Raw genomic sequence first — 23,743 nt, 5'->3', positions numbered from 1 at the left:
ATAAAAAGTGGTTCAAATATTGTCAGTTGTTTCAATGCTGAAAAAATATTAAATGCTAAATGGTTGTAAAAGGGTTAACAAAATACTTCTAAATCAGTGTTGAAGTTTTAAATCACCCATATTGAAAAGATATTAAAACAACCTACAATATCATCATTGATTTGCAAATGTGAAACAAAATCCACAGTGATTTAACCATGATTTCAGTTCCCCCATGAATTAATGTAGAAATGTTGCGATATCAATTATCAAGCAGTAAATACAAAGAATAAGCCTTGCGGCCAGAACGATATCTTTAACAATAACTATAATGACAGCATCTACACAAACACACAATATCGGTCTGTTTATTAGCACTTGCAGTTCTGCCATCTGCTGCTTTAAACGCTTGAGTGCTTTAAAGACGAATTCTGATTGGTTGACAGTTTTGCTTTGTTTTGAAAGTGTTTCCAACTATATTGTTCTTCTGTGTTATTATTATAGTTGTGGAGTAGAATTCACATTTTCACATTTCAAGATTTACAATGATTATTAAACTAGGTCAAAGGTCAAAGATGTTACATAAACCTTTAACCCAGAAATTGTGTAAGAATGAGTTCAAATGCAACTAAACCATGTATTTACACAAACTTACTAAAAATGCCAAACACAACTTTTGGATCACATGCTTTTTCAAACCCATATTATCTTATTTATTTATTTTTTTTAATTCAAAGACATTTTCAGAACTAGTGGTTGAAATGGGTACTGCAGTTATAATCCAAAATATTGGCGAGATTTCTCCCACCCCCTCCTCCTCAGATCAACTCGCATGGGTTGCCAGATTAGAACATGCAAGAGGAATGAGCGCAATTGACAATGGAAGCCGAAGAGCCTTACGCTGTATGTTGATGAATTTTCCATGTTTCAATATTGCTCTGGTCATAGAGCTCCTTTTAGGTTGGGTAGAATCTGCAATCACTGAACCAGTTTGTTGGCTGGCTTCCGTGGGTGCAATGCGTTGAGTTTTGCACTAAATGGCAACCTGGGGTGTTGAAATGCTATTGGGTAAACTGGCAGTAGGGAGAGTCACAAAGACCAAAACAAAAACAGACATTCTGACACAGAACACACATTTCAAAGTAGAATATCTAATTGTAGCATTGTTTTTTTTTAAGCGACGAGAACAGTTTTTGTACAGAGAAAAAAAAAAAATTGTATTCAACAATTCATCTCCTCCGCGTCAGCGTAGCGCCATTTTGGAGAATATCCACTGGACGCAAACTGCGTACACCGGATACGCTGTTTTCATTCAAATCAAAACATAAATATAAGTAGAAAATGTATCCATGTGGTGTGGCTGACACAGAACGGCGTACGCAATTTGCGTCCAGCAGATACTGTATAAAATGGTGCTACGCTGATGCAGAAGAGACGAATTGTTGTATAAAGTCGTTATTTTTGTTTTCTTTGTGTACAAAAACTGTTCTCATAGCTTCGTAAAATTATGGTTGAACCACTGATGGCAGATGCACTATTTTGACGATGTCTTTCATACCTTTCTGGGTCTTGACAGTGGTATTTACCTGGCAGTCAACAGGACGGTCGCAAACCTCTGGGTTTTACACATGTGCATCACAAACACATAATGGTATTTTTATGCGTTAGTACAGTCAATAAATTGCATACTGCACCTTGTTGGTTCCAGTGTTGTTTGGAACCAACTTAGGGTGAGTAAATGATGACAGAATGTTCAGTTTTGGTGTGTCTCCTTTTAATCATACCTAATAGTAATTGTCTCTGTCTCCTCCACAGTTGAAGCTCTGTACCGCAACACTCATCCGGAGTATCTTCAGTACATATACCTGGTTGCTCCTGTCTCCCTCATGGTCCTAAACCCGATAGGCTTTGTGTTTTGTGAAGTGCAGAGGTGGAGGAATGGTGAACCTCACCAGAAGAGTAAGCTGCAGGTGGTGGGTTTAGTGCTCCTTCAGGTGGTCAAGAACCCTATTGTCTTTATGGTGGTGATCGGGGTCATTTCTCACTTCCTGCTGGGCCAGAAGATCCCACCCTTCATGGCGGAGTTTGTAGATGGTCTGGCAAACTCTTTTGGAGGAGCAGCGCTGTTTTATCTGGGTCTAACCATGGTGGGTCAGCTGAAAAAGCTTACCCGCTCTACTGTGATCGCCCTTATTCTCCTCATCACGGCAAAACTGTAAGTCTACAATGCACGTTTTTCTCTGAATTTTCTTTTATTATTTGTGACCCTGGACCACAAAACCAATCTTAAGTAGCACGGGTATATTTGTAGCAATGGCCAACAATACATTGTATGGGTCAAAATTACCGATTTTATGCCAAAAATCATTATTATATTAGGGAAAGATCATGTTCCATGAAGATATTTTGAAAATTTCCTACTGTAAATATATCAAAACCTAATTTTTGATTAGTAATATGCATTGCTAAGAACTTCAATTGGGCAACTTTAAAGGTGATTTTCTCAGTATTTTGAGATTCCAGATTTTCAAATAGTTGTATCTCAGCCAAATATTGCCCTATCCTAACAAAACATATATCAGTGGTGGAGATGATGTATAAATCTATATTCTAAAAAAATTAACCATTATGCCTGGTTTTGTGTCCTGGGTCACCTTTGTCGTTCCAAAATTGATTTTCTTTCTTATGTGGAACACAAAATAAGAAGTTTAATAGAATGTCCATGCTGACATACGCCGCAGGTACGTTTTGGGTGTCCCGTGTTTGAATCCCGTCTCGTGGACCTTTGCCGATCCTACCCCCCCTCCCTCTCTCCCACTAGTTTCCTGTCAATCTCCACTGTCCTATATAGAGACCCCCCTCCCCCACAAAAAAACCCCATACTGCTCTTTGCCGTTCAAACAGTTAAAAGGATAGTTTAGTAAAAAATGAAAATGGACTTACCCTCATGTTGTTCCAAGCCGAATCTGCTTCTTTTTAACAACAACAACAAAAAAGATATTTCGAAGAATGTTGGTAAACAAACAGTTGACGGTAGCTACTGACTTCCTTTGTGTTTTTTTTAAAGGAGAAAGTTTGAAACAGCTTGAGGGGAAGTAAATGATGACAGATTTTCAAATCCTTTTAATGGATTAGTTCACTTCCAGAATAAACGTTTTCTGATAATTTACTCACCCCTATGTCATCCAAGATGTTCATGTGTTTCTTTCTTCAGTCGAAAAGAAATTTCTCCATATAGTGGACTATGGTGACCAATGGGTCCAAATTGAAGGTCCAAACTGCAGTTTCAATGCAGCTTCAAAGGGCTCTAAACAATCCCAGCAGAGGAGTAAAGGTCTTATCTAGCAAAACAATCTGTCATTTTTCTAAAAATTTAAATTTTTTAATTTTTTTAAGAAAATGACTAATCGTTTCGCTAGATAAGACCCTTGTTTCTCAACTGGGATTGTGTAGAGCCCTTTGAAGCTGCAATTTCAACCTGCTGATCCCCACTGAAGTCCACTACATGGAGAAAAATCCTGGAATATTCACCTCAAAAACCTTAATTTCTTTTTGACTGAAGACATCTTGAATGATACAGGGGTGAGTAAATTATCAGGAAATTGAGCTAATCCTTTCCATTTAAGATCGTAAATGGACCTACTATACGAATGATGAACAATGATGAACTGCCTTAAACTGAAAATTGAGTGTTTACTGTTGTCCTTTTGCATTGTTGATGCACTATTTCCAGTTTAATACTGTTAAGCTGCTGTATTGTTAAAAGCACTATATAAATAAAGGTGACTTGACTTGACCTAAAAGCACCATAAAAATAGTCCATATGACTATTTTGATATGTATGCAATATTCCAGGCCTTCAGAATTCATATGAAAGCTTTGTGTCAATTTTTAATTAACTGTACTGTATATCAATACTGTTTTGGAATTACTTAATCTTCACCCAGATTATTAAAGATAATAATAAAGATACTCACTTTGATCTTTGCATGTTTTACTAAGGTGAGAAAACTAATTTAATGTTTATGCCCTCAGGTTGTTTGAATCTGTAAATTTGTATGTTAGAGCTCTCAGTGTAACTTGGCAACAGTACAGTGATGTTCCAATGGGAATGTTTCTCAGAGCGTCAACGGAGCTAATCCATGTACATTAAAGGCACAAGCTTAGTCAGAGGACAGAAACACTGTCTGTGACAAGTGAGGGTTGCAAAGGGGTGGAAAATTTCCGGTGAATTTCCGTAAACATTCCAGAAATCCCTGGAAGATTAAAAAAAAAAAAAAATCCTGGAAGGTATCCACAATTTCTGGAATGTTTCTGAAATTTACTGAAAAATGTCCAGCTTTTTGTAACCCAAGTGACTGATCTGTTTTGTCCCCCTCATGTTTGACCTGTACATTTGGGTAACTCCCAAACTCTTTCTATTCTTACTTGTGTTGATGAGTGCAATTAAAAATAATGCTGACAGTGTTAAATATGGTTCCTGTTATCTGAAGTTCATTATGTTTCATTATGGTTTCATTATATTATGCACCCGTGATCTCTTCAGGCTGGTGATGCCGCTGATCTGTAGAGGGATGGTTGAGGTTTTAGACTGTGGAAACAGAAGCTCTGTGAACCACACCAGTCTGTCAAACTACGCTTTCCTGTATGGAGTCTTTCCTACTGCACCTAGTGTGGCCATATATGCATCACACTACAACATGGAGCTGGAAGTGGTATGCGCAATGTGTAAATGTGTTTTTGCACCATTTTATTTATTTGTTTTAAATTAGTACTAAACACCACTACCATGGCAAACTTTTATTTTCATTTGCTCATCTTTGACTGGCTCATCAGGTAATGATCGCCTCTTTAATTAAATATTTTTCCCTGTTCAGGTGACCTCAGGTATGGTGATCAGCACGTTTCTTTCTGCTCCCATCATGTATGTGTCTGCCTGGCTGTTGACCATTCCATGGATGGACTCGGATCCACTAGCATCACCCCTGCAGCGCGTCAGCTTCAACATAAGCATTATCAGCCTCTTTGCGTTGGTGAGTGTCGACAAGCTCACATCCAGATGCTCGGTTTTCATTTCTCTTTATTTCAGTCTTACAATTTCGTCTCGTTTTGCTTCCCCTTTAAAGACACGAATGGTTATAGTGTGGTTATTTTGTTGTTGTCCCTCATGCTAGTTTGAAGAGCGCATGTTTGTGTTGCTTCTGCTCTCATGCAGGTGATTATTACGGGATGAAGGTAAATTCATGTTTTTGTCAGTATTGACGGAGATGCCCTGGGAAACCAGAAATTAAATGGATTTATTTGTGGGCATGTTGTGGGAAATCTGCAATGATGTAAAATGATGTTTTTTGTTTTGTTTTTTGGATAACTGAGAAAAAAGATTCTTAGTGATATGATATACATGTTTTGTCTGAACCTATAAATGTATTAAAAAAACATTAAAACATTAATTTATTTTCAAATATTAAATGTATTAAAACTAGTAATTGATTTAGTAATTTTTACTACAACTATCCTGGTATCACAACGAGCATCAAAAAAAAAAAAAAAAAAAAAAAAAAAAAAAGTTTAATTCAGTCAAAAATTAGAGTCAAAATAAAAAAAAGTAATCATTCAAGATAGTTGTAAATATAATTGAAAAATGTATACTTTTTATATAATTATTTCAAATAAAATAAAAAATAAATAAAATAAAATAGTATAAATAAAAATACAACAAATAAAATAAATGGATTATTGTTTAATTTAAATGAAAATATTTTTAATTAATAAATAAGATTTATGCACTCACATGTATTGCATGTGTAATAAAAAATAAAATTTAAAAAATTAAAGATATTATTACTTAGTTACACCACATGACATACATAGAGTCAATAAATTTAAACTTTTGTTGAAAAGAGCATAAGTGTTTTTCCAAACCATATGACTCTAAAATGAATACAAAGGGGTTTTGTTTGCGTTTTTAAAAGATTTTCCCTTTTTTGTCTTTACTTAGATAAAGTCATATCAACATTATTCAGAGAAATCTTATTAATCAAAACTGAAATCAAGTTCATTCAGCTATTCAACAAAACACTGATAAAATCAGCTCATTTTAAAAATTGACAATGGATTTTTCTTCAGTTTTGACATGAAAACATAAACAAGCATGCACAAAACATGTACACATTGAATAAGCAAACCAGAACGCCCGTAAAAGTGTTTACATGCAATTGGGTTAAAGTGCAACAGTTAATATGCAGAGAGAACATATTAAAGGAACTCAGCAGGGAAGTGCTATTGGTGTTTTCATGCTCATACATGTTATCAGGTTATTAAGCGTAATAATTATAAGATGCATGTAAACACTCATTTTCATCTTATGTTGTTTTGACCATTGAAATTCAAAGACTTCAGTGCAGGTTCAAGCAGTTCATGTGTTTGTGTGTTTAGTGTAGGTTTTATTTGAAGTGTTTCCAATCTCAGATGGTCTCATGCTGTTGTCAGATGCAGCTGTTGACACTTCCTTCCTCTTTGGGTTCAGCTTTAGAAAACTAGAACCTGAAGTTTGGTTCAAGCTACTTCTAACAATATTCAAGCATGTAAATGTGCAAACAGGCTCTCTAAACCAGTTAAACTGCTTTTGAGAGGTTGTTATTGTAGGTGTGCAGTATTTTTTACCAGAGGTGATAGAAACATGCTGTGCAAAAAGCATTCAAACTCTGGCCTGCATTTCTCTGAAATGCTTTGTTTATGTTCATTCTTCCTGTCGCTGCAGGTGTGGAGTGTTGCAGTCATGCTACTGAGCAGGAAGTTTCACAGAATTCCTCACATTTTCACCATAAACCTCTTTGTGGCGCAGGTGAGCTAGGTTTTAGAGACACTGTACTTTTCCATTAAAATCATAAATATGTTTCTGAACATTTTGATTAACAAAAGTGCAGTCAAAATGCAACCTAATCATTTTCCACTACAAATTCTGCATAAACTAATACGGTCCTGTGTTTGTAGTTATTAACATGTGTTGGGATGATAGCGTGGAACTTCATGGCAGAGCAGGATAACTTCCTCGGTCAGGTGTTGACCTTTACTCTACTGTACGGCTCTCTCTACAGCACCTATATTTGGCCTGGTGAGTCATTAGAGTTTAAAAACAATCACTAAACATCACCTGTTTCAAAACATCAGGTTCAACACCATTAAACACTACCTGGTCCACACAACAACGAAGAAAACCTTTGGAGAAAATACTGAGAGTTCAGATTTTTGTCAAATCAACAGTTTTGGGTTGTGTTTGAAGTGTTTGAATAATGTTATTCATTGTGTTGTAAAGGTCTGATCGCTCTGACTCTGCTCCTCATGAGGAAACATGAGGATGTGAACTTCAGGCCAGGGCTCGTTGTGATCACTGGCTGGGGGTGAGTGGCTCATTCAAAACAGACACAAAGACAAACTGCGTTACTGTACATGATGAACGTGGCAGAATCAATTTATACTCTGTAATATGTTGCATATATACTGCATTATAAACCTACTATGAGGTCTGAGATTGTTCATCAATAGAATGGTTTGGCAGTGTTTCGCACACTTACACTTAGTGGCGGCACTTCTCATACAGTTGCAATCAAAATTATTCAACCCCCCCAGAAACTGCAGTACTTTACAAATATAAGCTTTTCTGAAGATCCAGGACTTACTGACATATTAAAAGTGATAATGTCAGTATATAATCTAATGTTTTTGAGTTCTAGGACATCTATGTCATAATTATTTAACCCCTGTTCATCATTGCTGATTTAAAGGAACACTCCACTTTTTTTGAAAATAGGCTCATTGTCCAACTCCCCCTAGTTGAGTTTTACCGTTTTCGAATCCATTCAACAGATCTCCGGGTCTGGCGGTAGCACTTCTGGCATAGCTTAGCATAGATCATTGAATCCGATTAGACCGATAGCATCTCGCTCAAAAATTAACATACAGTATATAATGACGATATTTTTCCTATTTAAAACTTGACTCTTCTGTAGTTACATCGTGTTCTAAGACTGACGGAAAATGAAAAGTTGTGATTTTCTAGGCTGATATGGCTAGGAACTATACTCTCATTCCGACGAAATAATCAAGGAGCTTTGCTGCCGTACCATGGGTGCAGCAGGCACAATGATATTACGGAGCACCTGAAAGTGACCGGTACTAAGTTTGTGTAGAAGCAGAGTTGCAGCTGGCAGAGTTGATGGCTGCGTAATATCATTGCACCTGCTGCACCCATGGTACAGCGGCAGAGTTCCTTGATTATTATGCCGGCATGAGAGAATAGTTCCTAGTCATATCGACCTAGAAAATCGCAACTTTTCATTTTTCATCAGTCTTTGTACACGATGTAACTACAGAAGAGTCAAGTTTTAAATAGGACAAATATCGAAACACTTTGGGCATTTTTGAGCGAGATGCTAACGGTCTAATCGGATTCAATGATCTGTGCTAAGCTATGCTAAAAGTGCTACCGCCAGACCCGGAGATCGGCTGAATGGATTCGAAAACGGTAAAACTCAACTGTTTAACTTTAGGGGAGTTGGAAAATGAGCCTATTTTCAAAAAAAGTGTAGTGTTCCTTTAAGTCACACTAGTGTGATAAACAGTGCAATTTTTTTTTATATATATAATTTAAAAAAAAAATTGTACAAAAAATTTCACTCAAAAAATAAGGTACCTTTTCTCAGAAAAATGAGGCCTACGATTAATCAGATAAAAACAAAAAAACAGTCCTAAATGAAAGAAAACAAGCTGACAAAAAGAATGAATCCAATCTTTAGTGATAATATAGCATAATGAGAGATTTATAAGCAGTTGTTTGGAGTCTGGTCATTTTTGACCGGGAACACCACAAGTGTGACTAGGTGAAATAAAACCCACAAAAAATTAAGAAAATTCGAAAAAAAAATTCTGAGAAGTACTTATACCCTGTGTGAACAGAGTCAATAAGTTTGAGTCCAATGCGATAACGTTAACTAGTATTTTTGGGAAAAAGAAAATCAATTTGACCTGAACACAACCAGAGCTAACAGAATTAGTTTGTGTTGTGTTGGGGTGTTACACATACATACATTTAGGCCATGCATGTGCTGAAGTTTGAGTAGCAAATATGGTAAAGTCAACAGAGCTCTCACAAAAGCTATAGAGAAGAAATAGTTTTATTATATTAGAAAGTCTAAGACTACATGAAGATTTCCAAGACATTAAACGTTTCTAGAGACACAGCTGGCAGCCTTGTTCCTTAGCTTAAAATGTGTTGTTCAACAAAACAGTTGAGGGTGTTGAAGAAAAAAAACACAATATCATAAAATGTTTGATCAGAGCAACTGAGAAAAAACCTACAGTGTGCAGCCAAAGACTTGCAAGATGACCTGACGAAAGGAGGAAAAACATTTCAATGCAGAGTATAAGAAGAACACTAGACAAGTATGGATTTCATGTTGAGGCATCTTGCCAAATACCACTCTTGACCAAGAAGAACAAAAAGGCTGACTGAATATGCTAAAATTCATTTGAATCAGTCCATTTTGGCAAGAATTGTGATGCCTCTGGTGCAAAGAATGAAGCTAATAATCAATGGACTTTCCTGCAGGGCAATCATCCTAAAGTAAACATCCAAATCTGCTTATGCTTGGTTCAGGGATCAGTGATAGAATGTTCATGACTGGTCTGTTCAGTCTCTAGATTTAATTCTCATTGAAAATATTTGGTTGAATTTGAAGAAAGCAGTGGCAATTTGAAAACCAAAGATTATCAGTGATCTGAATGCTTTTTCAGGTGAGAAATGGGCCAAGACTGCAGTAGAGAGGTGACAGAAGCTTCTAAGCACTTCCAAGTAGTATTTATTGGTGGTTTTAAAGAATAAAAGATTCTGCACCAAATTTGACTTTTGGGTTTGAATAAGTTAGAACATTAATATTTTGAGCTAATTAGATTTTTTCCCCATTATTCATCAACTTATGTTCTCAGAATTACTCAACTGTGTATTAATAAACTTTCTCTAATAGTTTACGGATGCCTTTGTTTAATTGTTTTCACAAAAATTTGCTCCTTGCAAAAAAATGTCTTGCAGGTCAAGGGGCTTGAATAATTTTGATTGCAACCATATATATACTGGTTCACATTTACAAATCTGCTCTGTGTTTGCTGCATCATCAGTTGAATTTTGAACTGGTCAATTGTTTTTTTTTTTTTTTAAATAAGTTTTTCTGAACACAGTTGAACACTCTTCAAAGATACATTGATATAAAATCACCCGTGCCACATTGTGATTTTGAGCTGTTCAGTGCCTTTTGGAAAATCTAATCCCATACAAATAAATCAATGTATGGGAAACGCTGTGTTATTACAAAAAAAGTTTTTACAAAAAAAAAAAAAAGTTTTACCATAATGTTGAACTACGTTACCCATAATCCAGTCAGAAGTTTTTGTATTGTATTTGAAAACAACCCCATAAGGCACTGAAAACAACAAATTGTCAGTCTCAAAATACTTAAATTCAAATATATTTGGTTGAAAAAGCGGGCAGTCACTGTTGTGCTTTATTAGATAGCTGAGTCTTTTTAAGCCAAAAACACTGATATCTGCTGTTTTTTTTCTCTCTTTTTTGCAGTGTCCCTGTTTTGGCTGTCAGTGTCCTCCTCCTGACAGGGAAAAGACTGCCAAACACTATTGACTCTGCATTCTTTTATGGAAAGACGCAGGTACAAAATCTTCCACACTGCACACACTTCCACGTGCCCTCTTTAAGCACTCTGCCCTGTTACTTTGCAAGTCTGATCTATCTGTTCAGATAATGTAGTCGGAATTGTTTCCTTTTGTAATGGTGTAAAGGTAGCTTGATAACAAGACACTTTCTTCTCAAGTTCACATGTGCAGAATGGAAACAGCTGTATAAAAAGCTGAAATTTTGCCTCTGATAATGCAGATCATCAACTGACACAACATAAACAAGAAGATGCATTAAGGAACATGAAATTGAACACAGTCTGTCATCTTCATTGTCAATTTCATTGCATTTTAGGTTTTCAGGAAAATGTAAGCAAAAATTGGGCAGTCAATGTGAACTAGGCTCAAATATGTGAACAACACTAGAATTTTGTGTAGTTTATCTAGTTCAGCATATCATGATTCATAATTACCAGTTGAAAGGTGTTCTTGTAGATCAAATTGGTGTTGTATGTTTAGTCATGCGGGCTGATTAATCAATGTGGCAGTTGTCATAGTCATCATGCCACCAACTTGCAGCAGGAAATGTTACTTGCAACAGACTTTGAAATAGACCTCTTATATTTACCTGCTTAAAAGCATGTGCCCAACATGCATCATGCATGTTTGAAACCAAAATGGTTTTGTGACGTTTAGTTCTTTAGTTTTGAGGACATCTAGTTTTCTCCTAAAAGCTGTACCTGTATTCATACTAAATTAATAAACTGTTAGTTTACTGTCAGTAATCGTATAATAAGTGTGTGTTTTCACTGCAGGTCCTGAAATAATTTCTTGTGGCTGTTTGTGTGTTGTAGGTGATCTGCACGTCTGTGGTGTTATTTGTGAGTATCGTGCTGTGTGGCGTCTCTCTTACTCTGCTCAGCAGACAAAGTCGAGACTATCACAGTCTTGAACATGGGTCACTGTCTGAAAACGAGGAGGATGTGCGCCTTCCTTATGACACAGAGACACAGAACTCTGTGGAGCAGCCCTGTGCTATAGGCAGCATCAACACAGGTATGACACCCACAATTCCTCCATTTGTACAACTATGGGGCAAGAATCATGGAAATCTTAAAGGAGAAGTTCATTTCCAAAATAAAACATCCTGGTAATTTACCCATCCCAAGGTTATCCAGCATGTTCATGTCTTTCTTTGTTCAGTCAATTGTCCAACATTGTTGTTTTGCCTTTTTTTTTGCCTGTTTGTTTTGTAAAAACACTGGGTTATTATTTCTGTCTACGTCACACGTGCGTGATTACGTAATACGTAAAGTCGAGCTAGTGCAAGATAAGCATTTGTGATTAAAAAGTATAAACATTTTAATTTATTTTAGAAAACAATTAATTGTTTCGCTAGATAAAACCCTTATCCGTCGGCTAGGATCATGTAGAGCCCTTTAAAGCTGTAATTTGGACCTTCAGCCCATTGGCCACCATTGAAATCCACTATATGGAGAAAAATCCTATGGAGAAAAAAACCTTAATTTCTTTTCAACTGAAGAAAGAAAGACATGAACACCTTGGATGATATAGGGGTAAGTAAATTATCAGGAATTTTTATTTTGAAAGCGAACTAATCCTAAGAAGTTAATACATTTCTGAAGATAAATTGTAAGACATTTACAAGAATGTTCTTAAGTGCAATTCTCAAAAAGATTCAAAGGCAGGAGTTTTTTGTAATGTGGCGTGTATTTTAAATGGCATGTTGCATTTATTTGTGCTCTCTCATCTGTTTGTGTATGCAAATTCTCAAATTCAGCAGAAACTCACTGATATTATTTTGTTTACTATTTAAAAACAACCTAATAATTTCATTAGTCATCTAACCTCTCGGTATTTAAGTTATCCTGAGGTTATTCTTACTTTATTAGGTTATGATAATTTTTAATAACATTCTTTTCAGGAATTCAAATGATCAGATTCCTAAAGGGTCATCGAATGCTAAATTCACTTTTACATGTTGTTTAAACATAAATGTGTGTTGTCAGTGTGTGTACACAACCACCCTATCATGATAAAAATCCACCCAGTGGTTTTTGTTAAATGTCAAATAATAATAATCACTTCCTCAGATCAGGCTGTTCTCCGATTCCCGGCAGAATTTCGTAGATCTGCACAGATCACTCCCACAATAGATGATTGACATGGCCGTCTTACCTTAGACCCGCCTGGGGTGAGCTGTGAACCGTCTGCCATTGTTTTGGCACTGGAGCAGGGACGTAGACAAGAATATCTTCTAAGCGATCAAAGTGTTCTGTTGTTGGATTTAAAGAAGTTCACTTCCAGAACAACAGTTTATAGATAATGTACTCACCTCCTTGTCATTCAAGATGTTCATGTCTTTTATTCTTCAGTCATAAAGAAATTGTGTTTTTTGAGGAAAACTTTTCAGCATTTTTCTCCATATAATGGACTGATATGGTGCCCCGAGTTTGAACTTTCAAAAAGCAGTTTAAATGCGGCTTCAAATGATCCCAAATGCGGTTGCAAATGATCCCAGCCGAGGAAGAAGGGTCTTATCTAGTGAAACGATCAGTTATTTTCATAAAAAAAAAAAATAAATAAATAAATACTTCTTAATCTCAAACGCTTGTCTTGTCTTGCTCTGCCTGAACTCTGTGTATTCTTGCTCAAGTCAGTTCTGTGGCTGTATTTTCTCCCTCAACTTAAAAAATAATTTCAAAATCATCCTGCATCGCTGTAGAAGCACCGACCCAGTCTTTGCAAAGTGAACATGCAAAGAAGATCAAACACTTTTAACAAAAAAGGTAAAACATCAATATAGGACGATTTTGAAGTTGAGGGAGAACATGAGATGGGAGTTTTTCGACATACACTAACTGTCATGAACCAGAACAAAACAGAGGTTGGGAAGAGTAAGACAAGACGAGCGTTTGACATTAAAAAGTAAATAAATTGTATTATTTTTATGAAGATAACCAGTCGTTTCACTAGATAATACCCTTCTTCCTCAGCTGGGATTGTTTGAAGCTGCATTTAAACTGCATTTTGGAAGTTCAAACTTGGGACACCATATCAGTCCATTATATGGAGAAAAATCCTGAAATGTTTTCCTCAAAAAAACAATTTCTTTACGACTGAAGAAAGAGACATGAACATCTTGGATGACAAGGGGGTGAGTACATTATCTGTAAATTGTTGTTCTGAAAGTGGACTTTTCCTTTAATATTGAACATAGTGGTCATCATTTACTCCCAACATCTGAGCCACTGAAGACGCAGTGGATTACTTTCCGGATCTAAGTAAATGCTTCTATGTTCGCGCAAATTATTCGTGATGCAGCTTCACCGTGAATATAGGGTTTTTCATGAATCTTTGCAAATCGCCTTTCCTAAGACTAGTTAGCTAGTTAGCAAGTTTCGCGGCTAAAGTTTACAGTCTATCAGAGCACTGCTCGTCACCCCACAGCAGATGGGGCGGGGTGAGCAGAGCTCATTAGCATTTAAAGAGACATGAACCAAAACGGCTTGCTCTAAACTGAGCTGATTTTCACAAGGTAAACAGGGTGTTTTTACATCACCATTGAGAAATTTTAACCAAAGTATGTTATAGAGAACTCATTACGACCCTAAAGAATCATATCAACTTGAGGGAAATGGGCACCCGATGAACATTTGTCTTTAGAACAATCTTAAAAAAATATAAGCATTCTTAAATGTTTTTGGAAATAAATGTTTTTAACTTTTTTTTCAAGTTATAAAATAAGAAAATAATTTTGTGAGTCTGGCCCTTGAATACGTACTATCGCACTGTTTATCCCATAGTCTACAGTATATGTTTTATTCTTCCCATTTTTTTATATTAAAAAAAAAATCTATAGTCACTAAATGGTGTACTATATTTAAAATATTTCAAACAGTAATTTGTTACATGATCTCATTATGTCACATTTAAAACCCTTGTAGGAATTTTGAGTTAAGGAGTTATTGGAAATGAAAGTCAGGCATGCTGCATTATGGGATACAGTTATCCACACACAAAACAACATGTTTTCGTTTCATCTGGTTACTCCCTAAATGCAGAATAATGTTCGTAGTGAGCGCAGAATACATACTACTTTGAGAATAAAAATAGTAGTTAGTAAATAGTAGTATGTAGTATGCCTTTCAGAGTCTGCAAAAACAGTACGTGTAAAATAACTATGACTCCATGAAAAATAAAGTATTCGAGAGAATTTGACTGAGGTTGTTAACTGAGGTTTTTGTGTGTTTGTCAGACTGTCAGTGTGCGTGTGGCCGCCTGCAGTCCGCGCCTGACATAACAAGCACCAAAGAGGAAGCATCCATCCAAACAGGTTCTCACTTTCTTTCAGTTCCTGTTCACTCAGACTGACTCTTGATAGTTAAGAGATGGCTTAGTTGTCCTCCTTTAAGGCATTACTGAAGCTAAAGCTCAACAGAATGTACAGCATATATATAAGAATAAGGAAGTTTTCCTAATAGACCTGCATGGAGTAAAAAAAAAAATGAAACTGGCCAGTGCAGTACATAGTGTTCTTCCTTGTAAGTGTTCACATCAACATTTTAAACACTGTATTTGATTTTCTGGTAAGATGATTATAAAGTTCACTTTCAGAGAGTAATCTGGGTAATTTCTAGGTAAATCTGATTGATCCAGCCCACTTAAAGAAATTAATATCAAGTTCACATGCTCACTACATCTGAAAACAGGCATCACAGTTCTCAGTTTGTCTAGTCATTTTCTTAAGATTGGTTCACCTTTATAAACAGAAAACTAACAGTCTAGTTACAGAATCTCTTTCTGTGTGTGTGAGTGTAAAAGAGTTAAGGTCAAAAGTTTACATACACCTTGCAGAATCTGCAAAATGTTAATTATTTTACAAAAATAAGAGGGATCATACAATGCATGTTATTTTTTTATTTAAATTTTAAATTTTTTTATTTGAATAAGATATTTCACATAAAAGATGTTTACATACAGTCCACAAGAGAAAATTATAGTTACATTTTCTTTTTAAAAATGACCTGGTTCAAAGTTTACATACACTTGACTCTAAATACTGTGTTGTTACCTGAATGATCCACAGGTGTGTTTTTTTGTTTAATTTTAGTTGTTCATGAGTCCCTTGTTTGTCCTAAACAGTTAGCTTGCTGTTCTTCAGAAAAATCCTTCAGGTCCCACAAATTCTTTGGTTTTTCAGCATTTTTTTATATTTCAACCCTTTCCAACAATGACTGTATGATTTAGAGATCCATCTTTTTACACTGACGACAACTGAGGGACTCATATGCAACTATTACAGAAGGTTCAAACGCTCACTGATGCTCCAGAAGGAAACACAATGCATTAAGAGCTGAGGGGAGAAAACTTTTTGAATTTGAAGATCAGGGTAAATTTAACTTTTTGTCTTCTGGGAAACATGTAAGTATCTTTTGTAACTTCTGAAGGGCAGTATTACATTTAAAAACATACGATATTTAGGCAAAATAAGAAATAATATGTACACATCTCCATTCTGTTCAAATGTTTTCACCCCCAGCTCTTAATGCATCGTGTTTCCTTCTGAAGCATCAGTGAGTGTTTGAACCTTCTGTAATAGTTGCATATGAGTCCCTCAGTTGTCCTCAGTGTGAAAAGATGGATCTCAAAATCATACAGTCATTGTTGAAAAGGGTTCAGCTACACAGAAATGCTGAAAAACCAAAGAATTTGTGATTTTTCTGAAGAACAGCGGGCAGTTTAACTATTCAGGACAAACAAGGGACTCATGAACAACTATCACTAAACAAAAAACACAGCTGTGGATCATTCAGGTAACAACATAGTATTAAGTCATTTTTATAAATTCAGCTATTATTTTCTCTTGTGGACTGTATGTAAACATCTGTTATGTGAAATATCTTATTCAAGTCAGTAATTAATATGTATTTTGTATGATCCCTCTTATTTTGGTAAAATAATTAACATTTTGCAGATTCTGCAAGGTGTATGTAAACTTTTAACCCCAACTGTATGTATGGAACATTTGCATTAACATTTGTGTACAAGTTGTGTTTGAGTTTTACATGAAATGTGAGCCTGTAATGATAGAGTTTTTATTATTATATGATGATCTGAAACTGAACGGAATGCATTTTGAAAAGAAAACATATATTGTAAAACATAATATTAATTAATGCTGTTTTTAGGTCAGTGTGGCCAGCAGTGTACATCCACAAACTGTTTGCTGGTTGAAGAGGAACAGAAAGTGGCAGACAGACAGAACACCGATATCCAGTCAACAAGACATGTGCTTGTGTGTCTGTTACTGACCATCAGTCTGCTCGCTGTGAGTACATTCATTTACCATACACGTGTCATTTATATTTTGACTTTATACTTGTAAAAAAGTATCCCTAACATGTACGAGGGTAAATAATGTGATGAACCTTTGCTTTATTCCAAAATAAAGTACAGTTCACATAGACAATGACTTGTATACCTCTTTTATGATGAACGCAAACACATTTTTGTGCCACATTAAAAAGTTATTTCAAAAGTTAAAAAGTTAATCATTAATAAAAACACTTTTGTTTGCTTTGTTTTTTTTTTAATAACTCATTTCATTATACATACCACTCTTATCTTTAGGTGGGGTTTTACTGTTATTAGCAGTTAAAGTCTAGTCATTCTTCTCTGAATTGTGTGTGTTTTGTAGAATCTGTCCAGCTGTCTGTGGTGGCTTTTTAATAAAGATCCAGGTCGGCTGTATCTGGAGCTGCAGTTCTTCTGTGTTGTGGTCAACTATGGGCAGGTAAATCTGTGTGCCTGTCACAAGTGTTGTGCTGAAGTCTTATGTGTTTCAGTAAAAGTTGTAACAGTGTCTCTTATTTTCTTTTTCCACTGTAGGGTCTCATTTCATTCGCCTTTTTTGGCCTTGACAAGCATTTAATTATTTCTCCGTTCAAAAAGAGGTAACTAAACAAAACTCTTTTAGCATTATTAAAGGGGTCATATGATTTTCCATGATCTTTTGAGAAATTGTGAAAGCGTGGTGTTATTTTCCGAATTGCAACTTCCTCTCCAGTCCAAAAAAACATTTATTGAAACTGAGCTGAAAAACAAAAAAAACAAAAAAAAAACTTGTTTAACGACTTCAATTCATTTCAACGCATACATACATACATAGCAATTCACATTTACACATTAATGATGAAAAATCAGTACATGCAGTTCTTTATTTGATACCAAAAAGGAACAGTTCTAGGTTTAGTTGATATTCCGTGATTATTTTATGGACCCCAATATTTGAAATTCTTGCATTGATCTTTGAGCTGTGGATGTGATTGTTGTCAGGATGACAAAAGTTACATTTAGGCCGGTTTGCCTCAGGGGTTTAACAAAGTTATTGAGAGTTATTGAGGCCAGTCAAGTAAAAGTAGGTTTTAAGACGGCTAATAGCACATAATAAATGTAATAATGCCTCTCTATGCATTGCATATCCTCTTTTTACCTATCTGCTGCCAAGTCACGGTTAGGTAATACAGGAAAAGCTATACAGAGACCATATTCTTAAACAGCAGAGAAGAACTAATGCTAACAATAAGATAAGATGTGTGTTGTTTCTGGCTGTTTGTAGCACTTCCAGCACATTCCCAACATTACAAGTAAATGACTGGAGCAAAGAACCAGATCTGACCTCTGAACACTGAGTGGCAGTGTGGCAAATTTAATTTAGGATTACTTTGTGATCCTGTTACAGTATAATGCAGCTTTGCAAAAAAAGGCTGTTATTGAAGAATGGAGCAGTTAAAAACAACTTTAACCCTTGTGCAACCTTTTGGACATTTTTGTCCTTTTCAGTCATGTTTTTTTTGTGATCATTTTGCCTGTGTTATTGCCAGCTGCATACATTTTGGCACAGCTGTGTATTTTTATTGGAATTTTACCATTTCACCTCCATTTCCTTTAATAAATCTATTTTGCACTAGGTACAAAAAAGTGTAACACTCAGCACCATTTGGACAAAAATGTCCCCATTGAAACCCATTTTTAATCACATTCAACTGTAAAATGATGCAGTTTTTGTAAATAGACTTTCATTCTGTTGGCAAGGCTTCAAAATTAATTTTTTACCACATGGTGCAATTTTTTCAGGTTTGGCCAATAAAGCAAATATTTGCTTTATTCCTATACAAGTCCAACCACTGTGTGCACCACCTGAGTTTTGCGGGCATCTTATGGGGGAAATCTGGTACTGCGTCCAAACAAAATCGTCATTTGGAACACAACTTATTTAGATTTATGGCTTTATTTTGTAGCAGGTTTAGAGTTCAACATATTTCATTTTTTATATATATATATATTTACAGGTGCATCTCAGTAAATTAGAATGTCGTGGAAAAGTTCATTTATTTCAGTAATTCAACTCAAATTGTGAAACTCGTATTAAATAAATTCAAAGCGCACAGACTGAAGTCTTTGGTTCTTTTAATTGTGATGATTTCTGGCTCACATTAAACAAAAACCCACCAATTCACTCAACAAATTAGAATACTAGAATAGAATAACTAGAATAGAATAAAAAAAACATTTTTAGTGAATTGTTGGCCTTCTGGAAAGTATGTTTATTTACTGTATATGTACTCAATACTTGGTAGGGGCTCCTTTTGCTTTAATTACTGCCTCAATTTGGTGTGGCATGGAGGTGATCAGTCTGTGGCACTGCTGAGGTGGTATGGAAGCCCAGGCTTCTTTGACAGTGGCCTTCAGGTCATCTGCAGTTTTTTGGTCTCTTGTTTTTCATTTTCCTCTTGACAATACCCCATCGATTCTCTATGGGGTTCAGGTCTGGTGAGTTTGCTGGCCAGTCAAGCACACCAACACCATGGTCATTTAACCAACTTTTGGTGCTTTTGGCAGTGTGGGCAGGTGCCAAATCCTGCTGGAAAATGAAACCAGCATCTTTAAAAAGCTGGTCAGCAGAAGGAAGCATGAAGCGCTCTTAAATTTCTTTGTTAAAGGGGTGCAATGACTTTGGTTTTCAAAAAACACAGTGGACCAACACCAGCAGATGACACTGCACCCCAAATCATCACAGACTGTGGAAACTCAACACTGGACTTCAAGCAACTTGGGCTATGAGCTTCTCCACCCTTCCTCCAGACTCTAGGACCTTGGTTTCCAAATGAAATACAAAACTTGCTCTTAACTTAAAAGAGGACTTTGGACCACTGGGCAACAGTCCATTTCTTCTTCTCCTTAGCCCAGGTAAAAAGCCTCTGACATCGTCTGTGGTTCAGGAGTGACTTAACAAGAGGAATATGACAACTGCAGCCAAATTCCTTGACATGTCTGTGTGTGGTGGCTCTTGATGCCTTGACCCCAGCCTAAGTCCATTCCTTGTGAAGTTCACCTAAATTCTTGAATCAATTTTGCTTGACAAGCCTCTCAAGGCTGCGGTTCTCTCACTTGGTTGTGCATCTTTTTCTTCCAAACTTTTTCCTTCCACTCAACTTTCTGTTAACATGCTTGGATACAGCACTCTGTGAACAGCCAGCTTCTTTGGCAATGAATGTTTGTGGCTTACCCTCCTTGTGAAGGGTGTCTTCTGGACAACTGTCAGATCAGCAGTCTTCCCCATGATAGTGAACCAAACTGAGAGACCATTTTGAAGGCTCAGGAAACCTTTGCAGGTGTTTTGAGTTGATTAGCTGATTGGCATGTCACCATATTCTAATTTGTTGAGATAGTGAATTGGTGGGTTTTTGTTAAATGTGAGCCAAAATCATCACAATTAAAAGAACCAAAGACTTAAACTACTTTAGTCTGTGTGCACTGAATTTATTTAATACACAAGTATTTCATTTGAGTTGAATTACTGAAATAAATGAACTTTTCCACGACATTCTAATTTATTGAGATGCACCTGTATATAAAATATTGTTCAAAAAGCATTTTCATAAACTTAAACCTCTATAACTTTTTTATGGTTTCAATTTGTAAACTTTTTTTTTACTTCAACAACAATCTGCCATGGGTCTTCCTTAAAATGAGACCAAACTTAAGTCTGTGCTCCCATGCTTCAAATTTTTATGACACTTTTTTTGACATGGACATTTTTGTCCACTATGGACCTATGTGTTACTTTTTTTATTGGTGCACAAGGGTTAAACCTGACAGCAAACCCACAGCTTCCACAATGCAGCAAAATGCTGTCTCTGATTGTACATGCAAATATGGCATTTTCGTAAGTCTTAACGCAGCAGCTGCTTAATTTTAAGGGTCAGAGAGAGGGTAGAAAATTGGCACAAAAAACTTTATTGACATTTGTAAGTGGTGGGAAAATGAATAAATAATTGAGTGGGCCATAATGCACATTTTTGTAGCGTATGCAGCAAAATGACCAATTTAATGTCATTGTAAGGTTGCTCCCGAAAACAGTTTTTTAAAATGTTTTTGTGACTTTTTCAATAAATGGTCTAGCTAAGGAAGGATGTTTTTTTTTTTTTTTTTTTTAAGTTTTTTATTAGTAGCCCAAAACCGAAATTTTGCTAAAAATGTACTCATCGTCAGACCATGCCAGAGAGTTTTTGTTCATCAGGACAGATTTGGAGAAATGTGGCATTACATCACTTGCTCATCAATAGATCCTCTGCAGTAAATGGGTGCCATCAGAATGAGAGTCTGAACAGCTAATAAAAATATCACAATAATCCACAAACTGTGACACCAAAATAAGGTGTTTTAAGAAACAAATTCATCAGTGAGATGTTCTTAACTTAAAGCAAATGCAGATATGTCAGACTTCTATACATTATATTGCCTTCTCCAGTGAAAAAGCTGGCTCGGCTGAATCAGGAGAGAAATATGCACAGATAAAGCACTGTTTGAAAGTGAAAAAACAGACAGCTCTAAACAAATATGCGGGTGGATTTTGATGTGAGAAGACAACAGGAGGAAGTGTTTTCAGTGTCATTATGGATTATGGATGGATATTTTGGCTAGAAGCAATAGTTTAATGTTAAAACAAACACAGTTTTTCACTTCACAAGGCATTTCAATTACCTGTGGATTATTGTGATGTTTTTATCAGTTGTTTGAACTCTCATTCTGACGGCACCCATTCACTGCAGAGGACGTAATTTCTACATTTCTCCAGATCTGTTCTGATAAAGAAACAAACTCATCTACATCTTGGATGGCCTGCGTATAAGCATGTTTTTATTTTCAGGGGAAATATTCCTTTAATGTGAATTTTGATTCTGTATGTTGCTAAAGGTTAGCGAGCCTGTGGCAGGGTTGGGGTCAAGAGGTCACAGGCTCTGCACCGTCTGAGGAGATCAGAATGACCTGCAGTCAGTTCCTTACATATCATAAGGAGCAGTGTGTCAGAGACATCGTTCACAAGAAAAGGTGAAAGACCCTCCACTGCTATCCTTGTTTTTTGCATTGAATTATTTTAATTTAGCCATGCATTTGCATGCATTGATTTCTTTCGCAATTATAGTCTAATTTTGCATGTTGCATCGTGTTTGCATGTTTAAAACGTATTTGCATGAATCTTATGATTTAAAAAAAAAAAAAAATTGATTTCTTTTTTTTCAAACCTTTTCCTTGGCTTTATAATCGTTTCCTGTCTGCTTGCTATCCTTGCCCACCTGCCTGTCTGCCTGCCTGCTTGCCTGTCTGTGTTCTTGTCTGTCTGGTTTGGGTTGGGTTGGGTGTAGTCGGTGACACATGCTCTGCTGTGCAGGTGTGGAAAGAGAAGCATCGCAGAGACGTTTCTGGGCAGCGACATGGTGCGCTGGCTGCAGAGCGTGGGATTGGCCAACGACCAGGGGGAGGCGCTAGTGTACGGCTCGCGTCTGCTCGAGGGCGGAGTCATTCAGCACATCACCCTTGAGCACGACTTCCAGGATGAAGCGCTGCACTACCGCTTCACATAGAGGAGTCAAATCTATCAAATCCGCTTCTAAGGCTGGTAGACGCACATTATAGTCAATGGCACAGCACACATTTAAGTGAATTATTTATTCTGCTGATACTAATAGCAATAACCAGATGTGAAAGTAGTTGGTTAAAATGAGGTCTTGAAGATTTAACCTACCTCACACATACAGGATGGTAAAGAGCTGACGGAAATCCTGCTCATCTGCTTTTTTCCTCTTAGTGTTTTTTTTTTATTATTATTATTATTATTTTGACAGCTTATATTGACCTGCCTAATATGTTCATTTCACATTTTCATTTATCCAGAACAGACAGAATTTAATTGAATGTAAAGTCTAAGGTTTACAGCTGATTTTGCACCACACAGGTGTTGTTGCAGGATTTTTTTTTTCTGAACTTTTGTAATGAGAGTATTTTTCTTTTTTATTATTTTTATAAGTAGGTAAGTTATTTTCATTTCATATTTAAGTCCAGACAACTTGTGGGTTTCACAATAAAACATTTCTCCAGATGAATCTTTCTGGAATGATGAACTTTACAAAGCACTTCAGTGAAAGTGTTTGTTAATTGCATGGGATATCCGTGCTTCTATGTTTGGTATTTTTGTATATATAGTTTTATATAAAAATACAGATGTATAATTCAAAGCTGAATATTGTTTAATACCCAGCCCAAAAAATACAAAACATTACAGCTCATCGTTTAAATGAATGCACTATATTGAATTTAAATAATGGTCTTGTTCTGTATGTACATATTATGTACTTATTAAAGTACATTATAGTATAATAACTGGGAAAATAAAGAGATACTAACCCTGAGCTTAACCATTGTACTTACCTTATATTACCCAGTACTTTATTTGGCAAATACACTGTAAGTGCACATACTGTAAAATAAAATGCAACCCATTTAATTAAAAAAAAAAAAAAAAAAAAATAAATACATAAAATTATAATGTTTTTGTGTGTTTTTTTATGGACAAGAGAGAATATAAGTGTGACTACTGAAGGAACAATATGTTCCACAAAATGACCACAAACTCAGTGACCACTGTATTCGGTACACCTGTTGATGCAAATATTTAATCAGCCAATCATCTAGTAGCAAATGAATGCATAAAATT

At 36.0% G+C, this 23,743-nt stretch overlaps 1 protein-coding gene across 1 annotated transcript in view; it reads left to right on the top strand.

Annotated features, from left to right (window-relative positions):
- Positions 1 to 23,599, top strand: part of gpr155a (G protein-coupled receptor 155a) — a 27,290-nt gene extending 3,691 nt beyond the window's left edge. The window contains exons 3-16 of the mRNA XM_051119657.1: positions 1,795 to 2,194; positions 4,526 to 4,694; positions 4,857 to 5,012; positions 6,740 to 6,823; positions 6,973 to 7,093; positions 7,295 to 7,379; positions 10,607 to 10,697; positions 11,517 to 11,718; positions 14,942 to 15,019; positions 16,875 to 17,014; positions 17,384 to 17,479; positions 17,575 to 17,639; positions 21,946 to 22,080; positions 22,421 to 23,599. Of these exons, the coding sequence (XP_050975614.1) occupies positions 1,795 to 2,194; positions 4,526 to 4,694; positions 4,857 to 5,012; positions 6,740 to 6,823; positions 6,973 to 7,093; positions 7,295 to 7,379; positions 10,607 to 10,697; positions 11,517 to 11,718; positions 14,942 to 15,019; positions 16,875 to 17,014; positions 17,384 to 17,479; positions 17,575 to 17,639; positions 21,946 to 22,080; positions 22,421 to 22,613 (2,015 nt within the window). The 3' untranslated portion in view covers positions 22,614 to 23,599. The remainder of the gene's footprint in view (positions 1 to 1,794; positions 2,195 to 4,525; positions 4,695 to 4,856; positions 5,013 to 6,739; positions 6,824 to 6,972; positions 7,094 to 7,294; positions 7,380 to 10,606; positions 10,698 to 11,516; positions 11,719 to 14,941; positions 15,020 to 16,874; positions 17,015 to 17,383; positions 17,480 to 17,574; positions 17,640 to 21,945; positions 22,081 to 22,420) is intronic.
- Positions 23,600 to 23,743: the final 144 nt, after the last annotated feature.

Source organism: Labeo rohita, chromosome 9 (assembly GCF_022985175.1).
Source record: "Labeo rohita strain BAU-BD-2019 chromosome 9, IGBB_LRoh.1.0, whole genome shotgun sequence".
NCBI classification, from domain to species: Eukaryota; Metazoa; Chordata; class Actinopteri; order Cypriniformes; family Cyprinidae; genus Labeo; species Labeo rohita.
The sequence above is the reverse complement of the archived record's forward strand: the minus strand, read 5'-3'. Positions and strand labels throughout refer to the sequence as shown.